Source organism: Aythya ferina, assembly GCF_964211825.1.
Source record: "Aythya ferina genome assembly, chromosome: 8".
NCBI classification, from domain to species: domain Eukaryota; kingdom Metazoa; phylum Chordata; class Aves; order Anseriformes; family Anatidae; genus Aythya; species Aythya ferina.
In genome coordinates, this window is record NC_140304.1 from 2,157,997 (window position 1) to 2,172,755 (window position 14,759).

The window sequence follows — 14,759 nt, forward strand, 5'->3', positions numbered from 1 at the left end:
AGCACTTGCTTAATCTTTAGTTTACCTTAAATGCATATAAACAAACTTGTTTTACCTGCAGCTGAGTAAAATAATAAAACACAGTTGAACAGTGGCTGTTCAACAGCATAACAGATGTTATGCTTTAACTGCAATATGCATGAAGAAAATCCTCACTGATTTTTAATTGTATGGTCCAAACATGGTTATAATATGAATTTACAGTGTTGTGTGTTTTTTTTGTGTGTGTGTGTCAAATATTTATCTGAATTGCTTCTTTCTCCACTGTTACTGATCTTACCACATCATTTATTAGTGAGCTGCTAGGTTATGTTGAGTAGAGCTGTCAATCCATCCTAATGTGGATCCATCCTAATAAATTGCAAGTTCATTGTAAGTCACATATCAGCCAGTAGAAGTTGTTCTTGGTTACTGGGTTGGTGAGACAATGCAAATGCTTAGCCAAGTATGAAAGAAGCAAAAGAATTGACCTGGGGGGTAGATATTAGGAATTTGGTTTTCTTTTCTTTCAAATTTACCTATAAACATAACAGTCGTGCTTCTTAGAGAAATGTCAGTTAAAAAGAAGGTAAGTTCTCCATATGTGAAGACAGATACTTGATGTTTCTATTAAATAAGGCAAAAGGATTCATAGCTATGAAAATACTTGGATATTTATGTATTCCAAATGCTGGACCATCCACAATCACCTAAAACATTCACTTACGCATTTTATTAAGTAATTTATTGTATCTTGCAGTGACCTAGAATGATTTTCTCTGTTCAGTAATATCGTATCAGATTAGATTCTGTTAAGGACTACGGTATGTATGTAATGACAGTTGGAAAATACAATAAAAGGTACTGAAAACTTTACTGCCTAACTTCAGTAGACAAAGCAGCAACAGATTTTTTTTTTTCTCTTTTAGTTTCAAAGGTACCTATAATGTTCAGAATTATCAAAAGCCAAATTTATTTTTTAAAAGGGAAATGAATATATCGTTGGATCATTGGATCCTTGTATAAATACTCAGGAACTGAACAGAAGCTATTTTATACGCAGCAATTCTTTAGGCAACAGCCTAATCTCTGTTTTTATTTTCTAAGAACCATAAGAATGCTGCTTTCCTTTTGATGGAAAGTGACCAGCTGATCAACAGTCTTCCCCAAGTGAAGTGGACGGAGGCAGCTGTGGCAGTGGCATCTAGGCTACAAGAAGAATGCATAACATTTATTGTGGCAAACTTCCTACATGTAGTACAGAGTGAAGCCTTCTATACTTTGTTGCAGGTAAAAGTGCCCTCAAGTTACTCTGTGTTTCCAAGTAAACTGAATCATATCAGGCTTTGGATAGTTCAGGCTGTTAAATAACTGCAATAGTTTCAACTTTTACTTTAAATTACAGTAATATGGGAAAAAAAAGGCAGCGCTAAATTTAAGTGTTATAAAGCATTATTAAGGTTTAATATCGCATTTGGGTATGTGCCTCAGCTAAGACAAGTGTTCACACAAGAATTTAGTGAGACAATTTCTACGTCGCAAAGAGATAGTAAGTATGTACATAAAATTCCAAAAAACTTTCCTATCTTTGGACCCGCAGATTACAACAGGTATTTAAAGGAACGTTTATAACTATTAACAGTATACTCAAATTTTCACTGATCTTTGTTGCAAGTTACTGGCAATGCTGCAAGTCCTAGTTAGAAAATACCTGTTTATAGAGGGAGTTCACTTCTCCCATAAAAAGCTTTGTTTGTTTAATGTGTAGAGAATTTTAAATATTGAGATTTTAGAACATTTTGTCTTTGAACTTAGAGTTGCATGTGGCTGTAAATTCATGTTTATTCCTAAAATTTGGATTAGCAAGAGTTCTCAAGATTATTTGTTAGAGGCCTGGAGTGGGATGTGCGTGAAAGGAATACACAGGAATGGATACTCAGCTTTTGGAAGGCTTCCTGCACCAGCATGATAGCAGACCCTTTCTGTTCAGTAATACTTTTGTATAGTGCACGCTCTTTTATTTTAAATGGTTGCCTTTTGTTGTTTCCTCAGGCTCAGGCAATGAGCAGCAAACCTGACCTTCTCGAACTAATCTTTAATGCAATTGAAAAAAGTATTAATAACGAAAACAGCTGCTTTCTTCTTGTAGCTGTGGATACATTGCTGGACTCCACAAATGTGAAGGAGATGGTAGGTTTTGCCACGTGCAGTGTCTGTAGGACAAACTATTCTAGTCTTTTCACTTGAGTTCAAATCATGTGATGTACTTTGAGCTCAGGTTGGAAGTGCCCAAGACATTGGCATTTTTTACTGGATATTAACATTTTTCTTTTAAAGAGAAACCCCACATATGGCCATAAAAAAAAAAAAAAAAAAAAAAAAGTATTACTGAGAATGTAAGTCCCATGGGCACCATTTGCTCTGTTGATCTTTACTATCACTTTAAATTTGTGATGAGGAAAAACTTACCAAAATGTTTAATTACCTGAAACCTAAAGGGGAAGAGCGTTTAATTCTCTATTTCTCTATATATCTAACCCCCTTCCACATTTTCTAAAAGTCACAGCTACATCTGGGTTTAAGACTCTCCTCTGAAGCAAGGGCTGCCCAATCTAGTGAGCGTGTGTTGGACTGGTGGGAAGTATCAGTCTGCGTGTATGTAACATGGCATGTATCCCACAGTCTAAATAATGAATAAAGATATTTAAGCTGTGGTTGACTGTAATGCTGGGGATAATTCATGAATAATATGACATACTGATTAAAATCTGGAATGATGCTACAAGCAAAGAATGAAAAATAAATGCAAAATGAATTACTGCAATCTGGTGCTATTGTAGGTCTTCTTGGTAAAAGCAATGAAAATTTAATCAGATACATTATTTTTCCCTAGAGTATTTGACCTTGCTGTGACACAGCTGACAGTGAAGAGCTATTAAGGGGTTCATTTTAAAAAAAAAAAAAAAAATAGGAAAAAGGAGGAGGAAAAAAAAAGGAATGCAGTGTTTTCTAGTGCTTTAGTATGCCTTGGAGTGATTTGATATCAAAGCATTATAAAAATTACCATGGTGGGCAATAATCTTTCAAAAACAGCATCCCCATCTACCAGGCCATTATAAAATATAAGTGATGACATCATTGATCTAGCTTAGGGAGTAAGTAGATTCTGCAAGGAATAATGACTGGTTGCTATGACAATCTGCCTCTCGCCAGCTGCTGATTTGTTACTTGAACACAGGGTTTTACGTGCAAGATCCAGGCTCTGCGTGATAAGCTCTGGGTCTTCCTGGTTCAGTCTTTTTATGCTGTTCGTCACACAGAAAGCTGGAAGCTGATGAGACCAGACCATCAACAGAAAATACAAGCAGGTATGCCTGGCATCAATTTTAGAATTAGAATTTAGCATTAGAATTTTTTAGCAATCTGTTTAGCAGATAAAATGTAGGTGGTACTGTAGAGCCAGATACAAATTAAAGCACAATTTGTAGGTTTCTGAAACAGTAGGTTTCTGAAATGGTATTTTAGAATAGATGCATGCTTAGCTAGTTTCAAATGTGGAAATCAGTAAGTCTTTTTCTACGAAGTCTCCCCTCCTTTTATTTTTAGGAGAGCATGTCACAGAAACCAGAGGTGGGTATGCTGATTCTCCCCTTGTTTACAGCTACTCTAAGTCATTTAAAATACTGCAGTAGGATTAATAGACCTTTTCTGTCTCATTTTTAAGGAGATAAGCACTGTGGAAATGTTAAATTTACATAAAGTAGATTACCCATTCTATGAATTCAGTTTCTATCCTTTATCATTTTCTACATAATGTATAAATAGTTTGTCTCTTGTGTAATGCTTATCTCAGGCTCCGTGAGTAAATGCAGCTAGCTTGACTTCACAGTTGATTGGTATTGTGATCCTGTGTATGCTACTGCAGAAAGCCCCTAAGGAGCTGCACTGCGCTCTAAAAATGTGGACAGGCAGCCCTTCCAACAAAAAGGAGTTTTTGTTCTGAGCCTTTCTTTGTGCTGAAGTACGCAAGTATTCTGCGGCTGCGAACTGATGATGGAGTTGTGGCTGAATACTGGCTGTGACAGTACAGTGTAAGACTTGTATAAAATGAAAGCATTTTGATTCAAAGAAGGTAAACGTTTCAGTGTTCTTTTTGTTAAGGACATTTGGGGTTAGACCATGCTAGTTACAGAGCTGTTCATGCCTGTAGGCTGATGATAATTTTATTCTAGAATTGCACGCTGAGGTAAAGATGCGGTGTCAGTCTTTATAAGCATGATTTAAGGGTGTAGCCCACTAACATCTCGCTGCTAAATCTGCATGAAACAGGTTTGTGATTATTTTCTGGACCGTGAACTTTTTCAGAGGCTAAGGAGCTGGCTTCAGAAACCAGAGGATTTTTGTTTGTTTGTTGGGGAGGTGTTTTTAGTATGCTTATCTCCTTATTGTACATAATGTTTGGGCTGTTTTGCACCAGTGCTTTCAATACAAAAATGAATACTTAAGACTGAGGTGTGCCTTAGTTGTCCAAACTGCATCATGACAGACATTGTTTTGTTTTTCTCTAAATTAAACCCTAAGTCAGAGTTAGCATACAGTTTATTTGTAAACAACCAATCTGAAATGTTCCCATGCATTATCTGTTTTTAATTACAGGCAAAGCAATCACACAATACTGGTAGACAAATTTTAATCTTCAGGTGAAATTTGTCTTAGATCATTTAAATCAGCTTTAATCTTAAAAGATTTCGGGGGGGGGAAGGGGCATCTTTTAGAGATTTAGCCTGTCTAGAATTGGAACGCTGTAACAGAAGGAAGAGGAAAAATGCCAAAAGAAGAAATGATATGGTGTGGCTTTTTTTTTTTTTTTTTTTTCAATCGCAGCATGTCATGTGTTTTTTTAGGCTCAAGTTTAAATGGCTTTTATCTTAATATGTACTATTGTGCAGAGTCATTGCTGCAAAAAGGGATAGGTCCCTGGTGTGCCATTTCCAGTATATCTTTTCTTGTTTGATTTTTACAGAAATATATTTAAGAAATCTTCAATAAGAATTCAGCAGATTTTTTGTTTCATTGTTATAAATAGATACATTTTTATATATGTACAAATACTGTCAGAACAAGAGGAACTGAATGCTTAATTTTAACTACATTTTTTGTAAAACCTCTTTTTCAGTTGAAACATTAATTAAAAAAAAAAAAAAGAAACCTTATTGATTCTATGTCTGTATAGTGTCTATACATATTTTTTTATATTCTACAAGCACAATTAATTCAAAAGCTTCATTGAAAAATGCTTCTCTACCAGAGTAGAACAGTCAAAAAAAAAAAAAAAAAAAAAGGCATTCACTGCCTGAAAATTTCACATGACAATCACAGGGATAACTCTCATGATGTTAAGCTGCATGCTGTCTAAAGAGGCACTGTGCAGTACATTTAGATATTTTGGCTTTACCATGTTTGAAAACTAATTTAATTTACCTTTCTGTAATCAACCTCCTGTTTAAATATTATAAGAACTTAATCTATAAATTACAGTATGTCACATTAAAGTCATTAGTACTCTAAATCTGAAGGTCTGTCTTTTTTTTGTAAATTTTTGTATACACTTTCCAAAGTCTCAGTGTATTTCAAGCTTTAAGTAAGGTAAGCTTGGATCAACAAAAGTGTCTTACTATGAAAATGGGAAAATGAGTTAAAGTAAGAGTTTAAAAAAAAAAAACAAAAAAAACTTGCTTGTGGCCATGTGACCTCATAACAAATATCACAATTTTTATTCCAAATATAAAGCTGTTTCTCCTCTTAACATTTGCCACATCACCAAAATTAGCCTTCTTAAAAAAATTAAAGGACTCAAAGAATCACTTCCTGATTTCAAAAGATGCTAATTGAGTAGGCTGACTTTTTTTTTCTGTCTCCCTTCTTATCTGCTAAATATTAAAGAAAGTGCTTTTCCTCTTTACAGCTGCATTTGACAAGGGTGATGACCGAAGACTTGGCAAAAAACCTGTATTCACTAGTTCTCAGGTAAACCTTCATATCTGAGCATTAAAAGTATTTGAAAGCTTGTGAACATAATTATTTTTGTCATTCGTCTTATATTCAATGTTAATTTGTCACATTAATTAATGCAACTTCCTTTTGAAAAATTTGTATTCTCTTGAACTCTTATTTCTGCAGAATCAGTGATGTCCCTTACTGGAAATATTTTAGGACTCATCCTACGCTCTACTACATTTTCAAACAGATGAGCTCAAATAAAAGATTGGAATTTGTGTTCAGAATCTCACATTCCCCTGTTGCTACGTAATGAAACAGATCTGTTTCCCAGAGCAAATGGTTTGCTACTGAGCTAACGAATCTCTACTATTATCACAAGCCATGGCAGTAGTGAGTCTGTTATGCTCCCTGCCATCAAAATTATGTTTTAATGCCCTGAACAGCAACACCTCTGTTGAAATTCATGCTCAAAATTAGGTTACTATTTAGTAGAAAACCAGTGTGGGTTTCATATGATTTGATGGTCATGGATACATTGCAATTACACAAAGATTCCATTTTATGTACTTAATTCTCCATATTTCAGAATATCTTTACCTAAGAGAGAGAATAGTTATCATCACTTATCTGATGGATATACTTTGGTAATGGCTTTAAAAAAACAACACATTTCAAATTAATTTTTATGTTTCTAATAATTCAGAGTCTTTATTTCTCATTGGAAAATAGGCATATGTAGCTCAAAAAAAAGTTTCCTTCCCTCAGCGGACACTAGCTATACATAACAGAAAAAAATGTCTAAAGTAAAAGTGTGACTCTGCTTATATATTTCTATATCCTCTATATAGAGCAGCATTTTGCAAGACAAAAAAATAAACTGGGCACTCTAGATTTTTTTCTGGTACTTTTGTAAACCAGCAATCTGAGCTGAAAATAAAATTTTTAAAAATTATATCAATGCTGAAACTTGATGTTTTAGATTCATGTACTACCTAATAAATAGCTGTGTTTCAGAAGTTACAGATTGTGTGTGTATATATATATATATATACACATACACATATACATGCACGTATACTATATATATGGTCTTCTGTTTTCTTCTTCTGATTTTCTTTTCTAGCTAAATAAATCTGGTACTGAATCTGTTGGTGTAAGGAATACTTCTTGGACAGAACACAGCAAGAAAGATTGTGGAAGAGATTCTTCCACTAATCAGGATAAAATGAAATCTGATGGATTAGGAGCATCTGGACATGCATCAAGCACCAACAGAAACACTGCCAACAAGACTTCAAAGCATGAGGATACAAAGGGAAAAGATAGCAAAAAAACTGTTTCCAAAATTACTAAAGATTCAAAAACTGGGGAAAAAACTGCTTCACCAAAGGCTAGAGCTGTCATCAAAACAAAAATAGAAAATAACGGAAATACAAAGGCTGAAAGCATGCCTACCAAGCAAGATGCTGAAAAGACATCTGCAAGTGGCAAAGGATTAAAGAACCACGAAGGAAAAATCACAGGTGCCAGGCCTAAAGTGCTGACTGTAACTGCAAGTGTGCAAATCAAAACTAAACCATTGAAAAAATACACAGGGAAGGAATCTCCATCCATAGTGACTGTGGCAGGAACATCCAGCAAGTTAACAAACTCGAGCACAGATATCCATACTGCCAGCAAACAGGCAGAAGAACCCAAAGAGGATAAATTGGTAGAAGAAGGAAAAAAACGTGCTGGTAATTTACTTATTTATTTTTAAAAAGTCTATCATCAATGAGAGTCATATGTTAAAAATTTTTACATGTTTAGCAGCTATGCAGTATGCAGTTTTCATAGCTGACCGTCACGTAGTAGAATTTTTCAGTACTTTATATGCAATGCATTTTCCCTTATAATTAACTTTGAATTTATTTCACAGCAGTAATAACAAAGTCTTCTTTGAAGACCTCAGATGGAGTCACCAACAAAAAAAAAAAGACTGAGCTTGAGGCTAATGCCACAACAAGCAGGTATGTCAATAATATGCTTTTTTAGTTTCTACGGATGCATGCTTGTGAAATCTTTTTTTCAGTTTAACTATTAAATTTACTGTTAAACCAACATGTTACTTCTAACCTGAGTATCTTTCATAATGATTGTCTATTACATGTTATTCTAAAAAAAAAAAAAAAAATTGTTACTGGAAACACTTTGGATTTCATGTTGGATTGTTTCATGCTAATCATTTGAACATTGTTGTAGGTCATTCAGAACTCTGCACGCTTGGAACGGTTAATGACTGCACAAGGTGTTGTAAACTTAGTATTTCTGGGATCGCTTAGAGTGAGCTGCAAAAACAATGCACAGAAAGACAGTTGAAACCCTGTGAAAATATGACAGCGGTCACTTATATAGGGGTGTGTGTGCACCTATATACATACATAGGTGTATATTTTCTTTCCACAAAAGTACATGGTTTAGGTTGGATTTTCAATGTTTATATATATGTGTGTACATTAAAACAGATATATTGCTTGTTCAAATGTAATCAAATATTGCTAGGTCTTATGCTTGAAAATAATGCATATAATAATTTCTTTGCAGTCTAACAAAAAAGTCAACTGGAAAAGGGTGCAATGAACAAAATGCACAAGCTGTTCTAAAGAAAAAAGGGCATGTGAGTAGCCCTACACAGCAAAAGGCTCAGAACACACCTACCAATTCCCCCAAAAATCAAGGTAAAGTTTCCAGTGGTAATGAAACAGTCCTGCATTGTTTTTGCAAAAACTTGATGGGTGGGTTTTTTTGGTTTTGTTTGTTTGGCTGGTTGTTTTTTTGATTGTGTGGTTTTTTTTGATTTGTGCAAGCATTGGCAAAATCTTCTGAACAATTTTATTTTCCATGTTTCACTATTGGTGACAACACTAAACTGTAAAATGTAAATGAATAGCTATTTCAAAATATTTAGAGATGGCCTTCTCTGCCAATTGGCGTTTTCTTCTGTTATCTGCTTCACCGACTCTTTCATTTGCTAATAGCTCACATTTCTGCACTTAAAACTATGACTGAGTTCAATAGAAATCCTGTAGGTCAAGCGCTTACAATATACATCAAAGATCCAGACTGCAGACTGTTTCAAGAACTTTCAAGAACAAAGCAAACTTTATGCCTTCCTTTTTTGTTGATTGCCTCCCTAGTAGTTGTTCTGCTGATGCTGACCTACCCCCATGAACTAATATTCAATTTTGACAGCTGTTCAGAGGAATTGTGGGAAATGACATCATAGAGCACAGAGAGGAAAAAGCTTTATGAAAACATGACATGTTAAGGATGGAGCTCTTTCTAATCCCTTTTGGATCTAGCACTTACTGAGGGTGGGGTGGGAAAGAACGTTCCAGTTGCTTTATCTTATATGCATTATGATACAGAAACCACTGGTCCTGTCAATTTATGGTCATTAGAGATCTTGCAGTATGATCAGACAGAGCAGTGATGTTCATTCTGGTATTCTAATCACATTACTAGTAATGCAATTAGTTTGTACCTCCTGTCATTTCCTCTACAATATAAATTGAATACAGTACCCATCACTTCCTGTGCTAACTGCTGTGCGGTGTTTTTATGCACTACTACATAGCTGCTGCTTTCTACTCCACTGATGACTACTTTGGTGACAGGTCAAATTCCTTCAGGTATAGTCTACAAGGTGCTTTCGTTCCAAAGATGGTATGTAAATGCAGGATGGCATTTTCATCTTGTTTGTATTTAAGATCTCAACTTTTGATTCTTTAACAAGCTTTAAATCCCGTAGTTGAATGAAAAGTTGAGTAATCTGTTTCTCAATACAAATGCACACTAACCTAAATTCAGTGCATATACATAGACTAAAATCTATAGTCTTTATGTCTGTTTGTTCACTGTTTGTTAGGACCTATGGTGGAATCACCAAAGTCATTGAAATCAGGAACGTCTCCAAAACATAATGAAGAAAAAAATGTGGTACAGCACCTGGTTCAGACAGCACTCCCAGAAAAACTTCCTTCGGCCAAGAAGAAGAGTGTTAAGCAGTCTCAAACACCTGTAACAAAAGCTGCTGCAAAAACACTAACACCCAAAACTCAGACTCCATCAAAGCATGGTGAGATTATGAATAATAAAGACCCAAAACTGAAAACAGCTGGGCAATCTGTATTAAAATCTCAGTCCTCTACCCCAAAACATTCAAGGAGTGAATCTCCTGTTGTCCAGAAGAATATGCACGCCTCAGAGCACAGAAGTCCTGGACAGAAACTTGAAAAAAATATGGCCGATGCTGTGGCAGTTCAGCTTCATGAAAATAATGAATGCAGTTCTGCAAAGCAAAGTGAATTTCTAAAAGCTATGATGGAAGGTAGCAGAGAAGATCAATCCTGCCAACCTGATAAACAAAAACTATTGGATCCTCCTGAAAATGAGGAATACAAATCACAATCTAAATCTTTGCCTCTGATTATAGAAGAAACTCTTTCTAAATTGCATGTTTCAGTGCAAAATGAAACGGAAGTAAGACAAATCTGTGGAGATCAGGCTGCAATTCAACAGAATAAAGACAGAAAGACAGATGATAATACTGCTGAATTTCACTGTCAAGCACAGTCTACCAGTGATGGATACTCAGACTTTTCCAAGGAAACCAATCAAAAGGCTACTGCTTCAGGAAAACTGGTAGAACATTCAAAAGAAACAACAGTCTGTATCAAACAAAGTGATAAATTAAGCAGCGATATGGGTCTCAACTGTGGTGAAAATACTTTACTGAGCTTTTCCGAAAGGATAACCAATAAAGATGTAACACCATCTCCTCAGGTTCATATGGAGGGATTTCTTTCAGCTGATGAGTTGTGTGATACACCAGCCCTGACTGAATACAAGTCAGTTACAGTAGCTTTAGATGATGTTTCCAAATGTTCCACAGAAGGAGTAAGGGACAAATGTGCACATCATTACACAGAAGGTATTGATCCAATGGAAATGCCGGAAAACCAAGAAAATGCAGAAATTCCCTTTGTGGACCACTGGAGTACTGGCGTGCTAGATCCAAAAGAGAGTCCCGAATCAGATACTGGCAGTGCCACCACATCCTCTGATGATATAAAACCAAGATCAGAAGATTATGATGCTGGAGGCTCTCAGGATGATGAAGGATCCAATGAAAGAGGGATTTCTAAATGCAGCACTATGTTATGCCATGATTTTCTTGGAAGAAGCAGCAGTGACACTAGCACACCTGAAGAATTAAAAATTTATGACAGCAGCCTAAGAATAGAAGTAAAAATGAAAAAAGAAGGTTCTGATCTCTTCCGTGTTAATTCAACAAGTGATGATGAAATACCAAGGAAAAAAAATGAAATTTGGTCCCATCAGGGAAGCGCAAGGACCAATACTAAAGAAACTGAAAATTCTGCTTTTGGCAATGCACAGTTTACTCAGGAAGCAGACCAAGTTTCTTCTTCTGCTGATGAAACAGAAGATGACAGATCTGAAGCAGAAAATGCTGCAGAAAACATTCCTCCATCAAATGTTCCCACTCAACAGTTCCAAGGAATTGATAATTTAGCTTTTGAAGATGCAACAGAAAATGATAATGCAAGACAAGAGTTTTCTAAAACTAAAAATTTCAAGCGATCTGTTTTACTTTCAGTAGATGAATGTGAAGAACTGGGATCTGATGATAGAGCAGAAACTCATCCTTCACATCAGCATTCAATAGATTTTCTTACTCCTTCAGATGTATTTGACAGTGTTTCTCAAGAGCACCATGAGAAGACTTTTTATTCAAGATACTCATTGGAAATTGAAGATGGATTCCTGGATTGCAAACAGCCTAAGGATAGAGACAACAGACTGGAAAAAAGTGAAAGTTGTCTCCTACCTCTTCATGGCACTGAAGTGCCAGGAAAGGAGAATCAAGGTACATCAATGACTGAACAAAATTGCCCAGAGAAAGTATATTCAGAGGCTAGTCCATGTCCAGGGGAAAATCAAAAAATAAATATAAAGAATGAGGTGGCTATTGAGTTTCAGCAGTGCAATAAATACCTAGACAATGATGCAAAATCTCAAGAAAGACCATGTCATTTGGATCTTCATCAAAGAGAAACAAATGCTGATATGCAAAAGAGCAACTCTGCAAAACCTGTAGAAGCCAGTAAGAATCAGGTACTGACTCAGGAAGGTCAAGTGAGAGACAGTCAACCAGCACCTACTGAATTCGCTAATACTGATTTACTTCCAGGTAATGTACAGAAATAGAAACGTTCAGTCATTCAAGAGCAAATTACTAGGGAAAGCTTTGGCAATTTGCCTGGGATTGAATACTAAACTGAAGTAATTTTGGTGGAAATTATATTAAATTTAAGTATTTTTAAGTATTTCACTATGGTAAAGAATGATTGTCTGATATATCCATAAATACCATGCTGTTCAATGAGAAATTTAACTACTACAGGAAAAGATTTAAATGTAATGCTAGAATAAAGATTGGATGCAGTTTTTTGTACCTAAGTTATTTTTGATCCAATCTAACACTGACAGCATCAACTTTTGATGGAAACTTAGTATTTGTTTTGTCTGCTTGACAACATATAGTATGTCTGAATGGGATGTGCAATAACTACAGTAATCACCTTAACTAAAGCACACTGAACCGTTTACCTGAACAGCTATATGTATTACCGTTGTTATTTATTTATTTATTTATATATTATACACAAACTTGGGGCCTTCTCCTATTGAATATAACTGAATATTTGCCATATACGTCAGTGGGAGCAGGTTTGAACTCTGATTTAGAGGTTGTGAGATGTATAAAATTCTAAATTTTACCAGTAAAAACTTATTTCCTAAAAGAGAGATTATACTTAGAACTAATGCTTATTCACAGAAGAGTTCTAACTTCTTTGATGTGGCTAGATGAATACTTGTCTAGTTGTTTTGTGTTTTGTCTTTATACCAATAATTCAGTCTGTTTTTCCCATCAAAAATATACAATAGTGTTATCAACTATTGTGTATTCAAGAGCAATGAAATGCTGATGACGATCTATGTTCAACCAAACCATATAACACAAAGACAACAAAAGTTGTACTATTTTATTTTTTAAGTTTTGTTTGCCCTTGCCTGCAGCTGCCATTGCATGTGCAGTGTAGAAATAAGCCTGTGGATGAAGTATTTTGTCTTTAATTCTTTTCTAAGCTGACATGGCTTAAGTCACCATACAGAAATCATTCTCTATTAATTCCCTCCATGCACCTCCTGGTCTAAATTTAATTTATGTAGTAAATGAGAAATTTCATGTGCATTAAATGTGTATTTACATTGTCGTTTTCTGTATCAGAAACTTAATTATGGAGGTTATTGTTAATTACCAGTGGTGATTGCTGCTTTAACTTGATTTATAAACCATACTTCGTTTTTTATATAGGAAATAAATGCCTAAAATTTTGTCAATTTTGTATAACCCTCCATCATCCCCTTTTTAACCTGGTTGGATTATCTTTCCTGAATGATTTAAATTTGTTCTACACAGCCCTGAGGGGAGGATCACCTGCAATTTTTACATTGTACAGTATTGTGAATTATTTCAGGAGACATAGATGATTATGACACAATGGCAGAAACCTGCATGTTTGAGCACCGGCCTTCAAAAACCCTTTCTCCAATATATGAGATGGATGTTGGAGAAGCAATTGAGCAGAGGATGGATTCAGAAACAGCAGTTCTAGATGTGGATCTTGAAGATCAGCAGTTTGCAGAACAGGATTGGACTCTTCTCAGGCAACTGTTATCTGAGCAGGACTCAAATATAGGTTTCAAAAACTCTGTTCCTGAAGACCTTAACTTAGCACAATGTCTCATCAATCAGACACTGTTTCTGGCACGAGATGGTTCGAATCCTCAGGGTACATCACAAGTCGACACATTCAGTAGGTGGACTGAACTTATGTCTCCACTTGATGACTCTTCAGCAAGCATTACAGTGGCAAGCTTTTCATCTGAAGACTGTTCTTCCCCTCAAGGGGAATGGACAATTCTTGAACTGGAAACTCATCATTAAGGTGATCAAATGTTTGCAACTCACTCCAATCCATTCCCCAAATCTATTTTTGATGCGTTGTTTCCATACAATAATGAAATACTGCATCAGTCAAGAACAAGCAATTCTTGGTACTGAGGCAATCTTTCTGATATAATGAGGTAAATATGTTAATTTATAATCTAGATTTAATTGCAAGTACAATTATTTTTCAAGACTTAAATGTATGTCTTTTCTAAAATGAATTTTGAGCATGTATTTTCTGGAACTGTTAGAAAAATTAGATGACCTGAAAGGAAGATCTCAGTTTCCTCTCTCCTTTTATCTTCCTTTTGCCATTTAATAGTCCCATTGAGCAAGAATTTAAAGATGACTGCACAAATAGTAGAGTTATTCCCTCCTTTTTTTCTCTCTTTCTCTATATGGTGACTCAATTTTACAACAATAAAGATTCAGAATGGTTGTGTCGAAAGGTCATGTCTGCCCGAAATTTGTGTTCACAGGAAAGGTTCCAATCTGAATCCCCTTTGGGCTTTATTAATATGAGCAGCTTGTTTCATCTGTTTCATCCACATTTGATTTTTTTTTTTGTATTTTTTTTGTTTACAAGTTTTCAATAAATTTTTTAAATATAAGTCTTAAGAGGCTCTGTGCTCTAGGAAGGGCATTGTTTCTTGAAAATGCACGTATTTAAGTAAATATTTTTAATGGCATAGTATGTTAATTC

The 14,759-nt window shown here is 35.3% G+C and overlaps 1 protein-coding gene across 4 annotated transcripts in view; it reads left to right on the top strand.

The window, feature by feature from the left end:
• The window catches only part of BTBD8 (BTB domain containing 8), a 33,656-nt gene extending 19,152 nt beyond the window's left edge, over positions 1–14,504 (top strand). For 2 of the 4 annotated variants that reach the window (XM_084527263.1, XM_084527266.1), the window contains 9 exons: positions 1,087–1,269; positions 2,032–2,169; positions 3,218–3,347; positions 5,945–6,006; positions 7,103–7,715; positions 7,898–7,988; positions 8,563–8,696; positions 9,887–12,232; positions 13,584–14,504. In XM_084527263.1, the coding sequence (XP_084383389.1) occupies positions 1,087–1,269; positions 2,032–2,169; positions 3,218–3,347; positions 5,945–6,006; positions 7,103–7,715; positions 7,898–7,988; positions 8,563–8,696; positions 9,887–12,232; positions 13,584–14,053 (4,167 nt within the window). In that variant the 3' untranslated portion in view covers positions 14,054–14,504. The remainder of the gene's footprint in view (positions 1–1,086; positions 1,270–2,031; positions 2,170–3,217; positions 3,348–5,944; positions 6,007–7,102; positions 7,716–7,897; positions 7,989–8,562; positions 8,697–9,886; positions 12,233–13,583) is intronic. The other 2 variants (XM_084527264.1, XM_084527265.1) reach the window with 2 other exon arrangements.
• Positions 14,505–14,759: the final 255 nt, after the last annotated feature.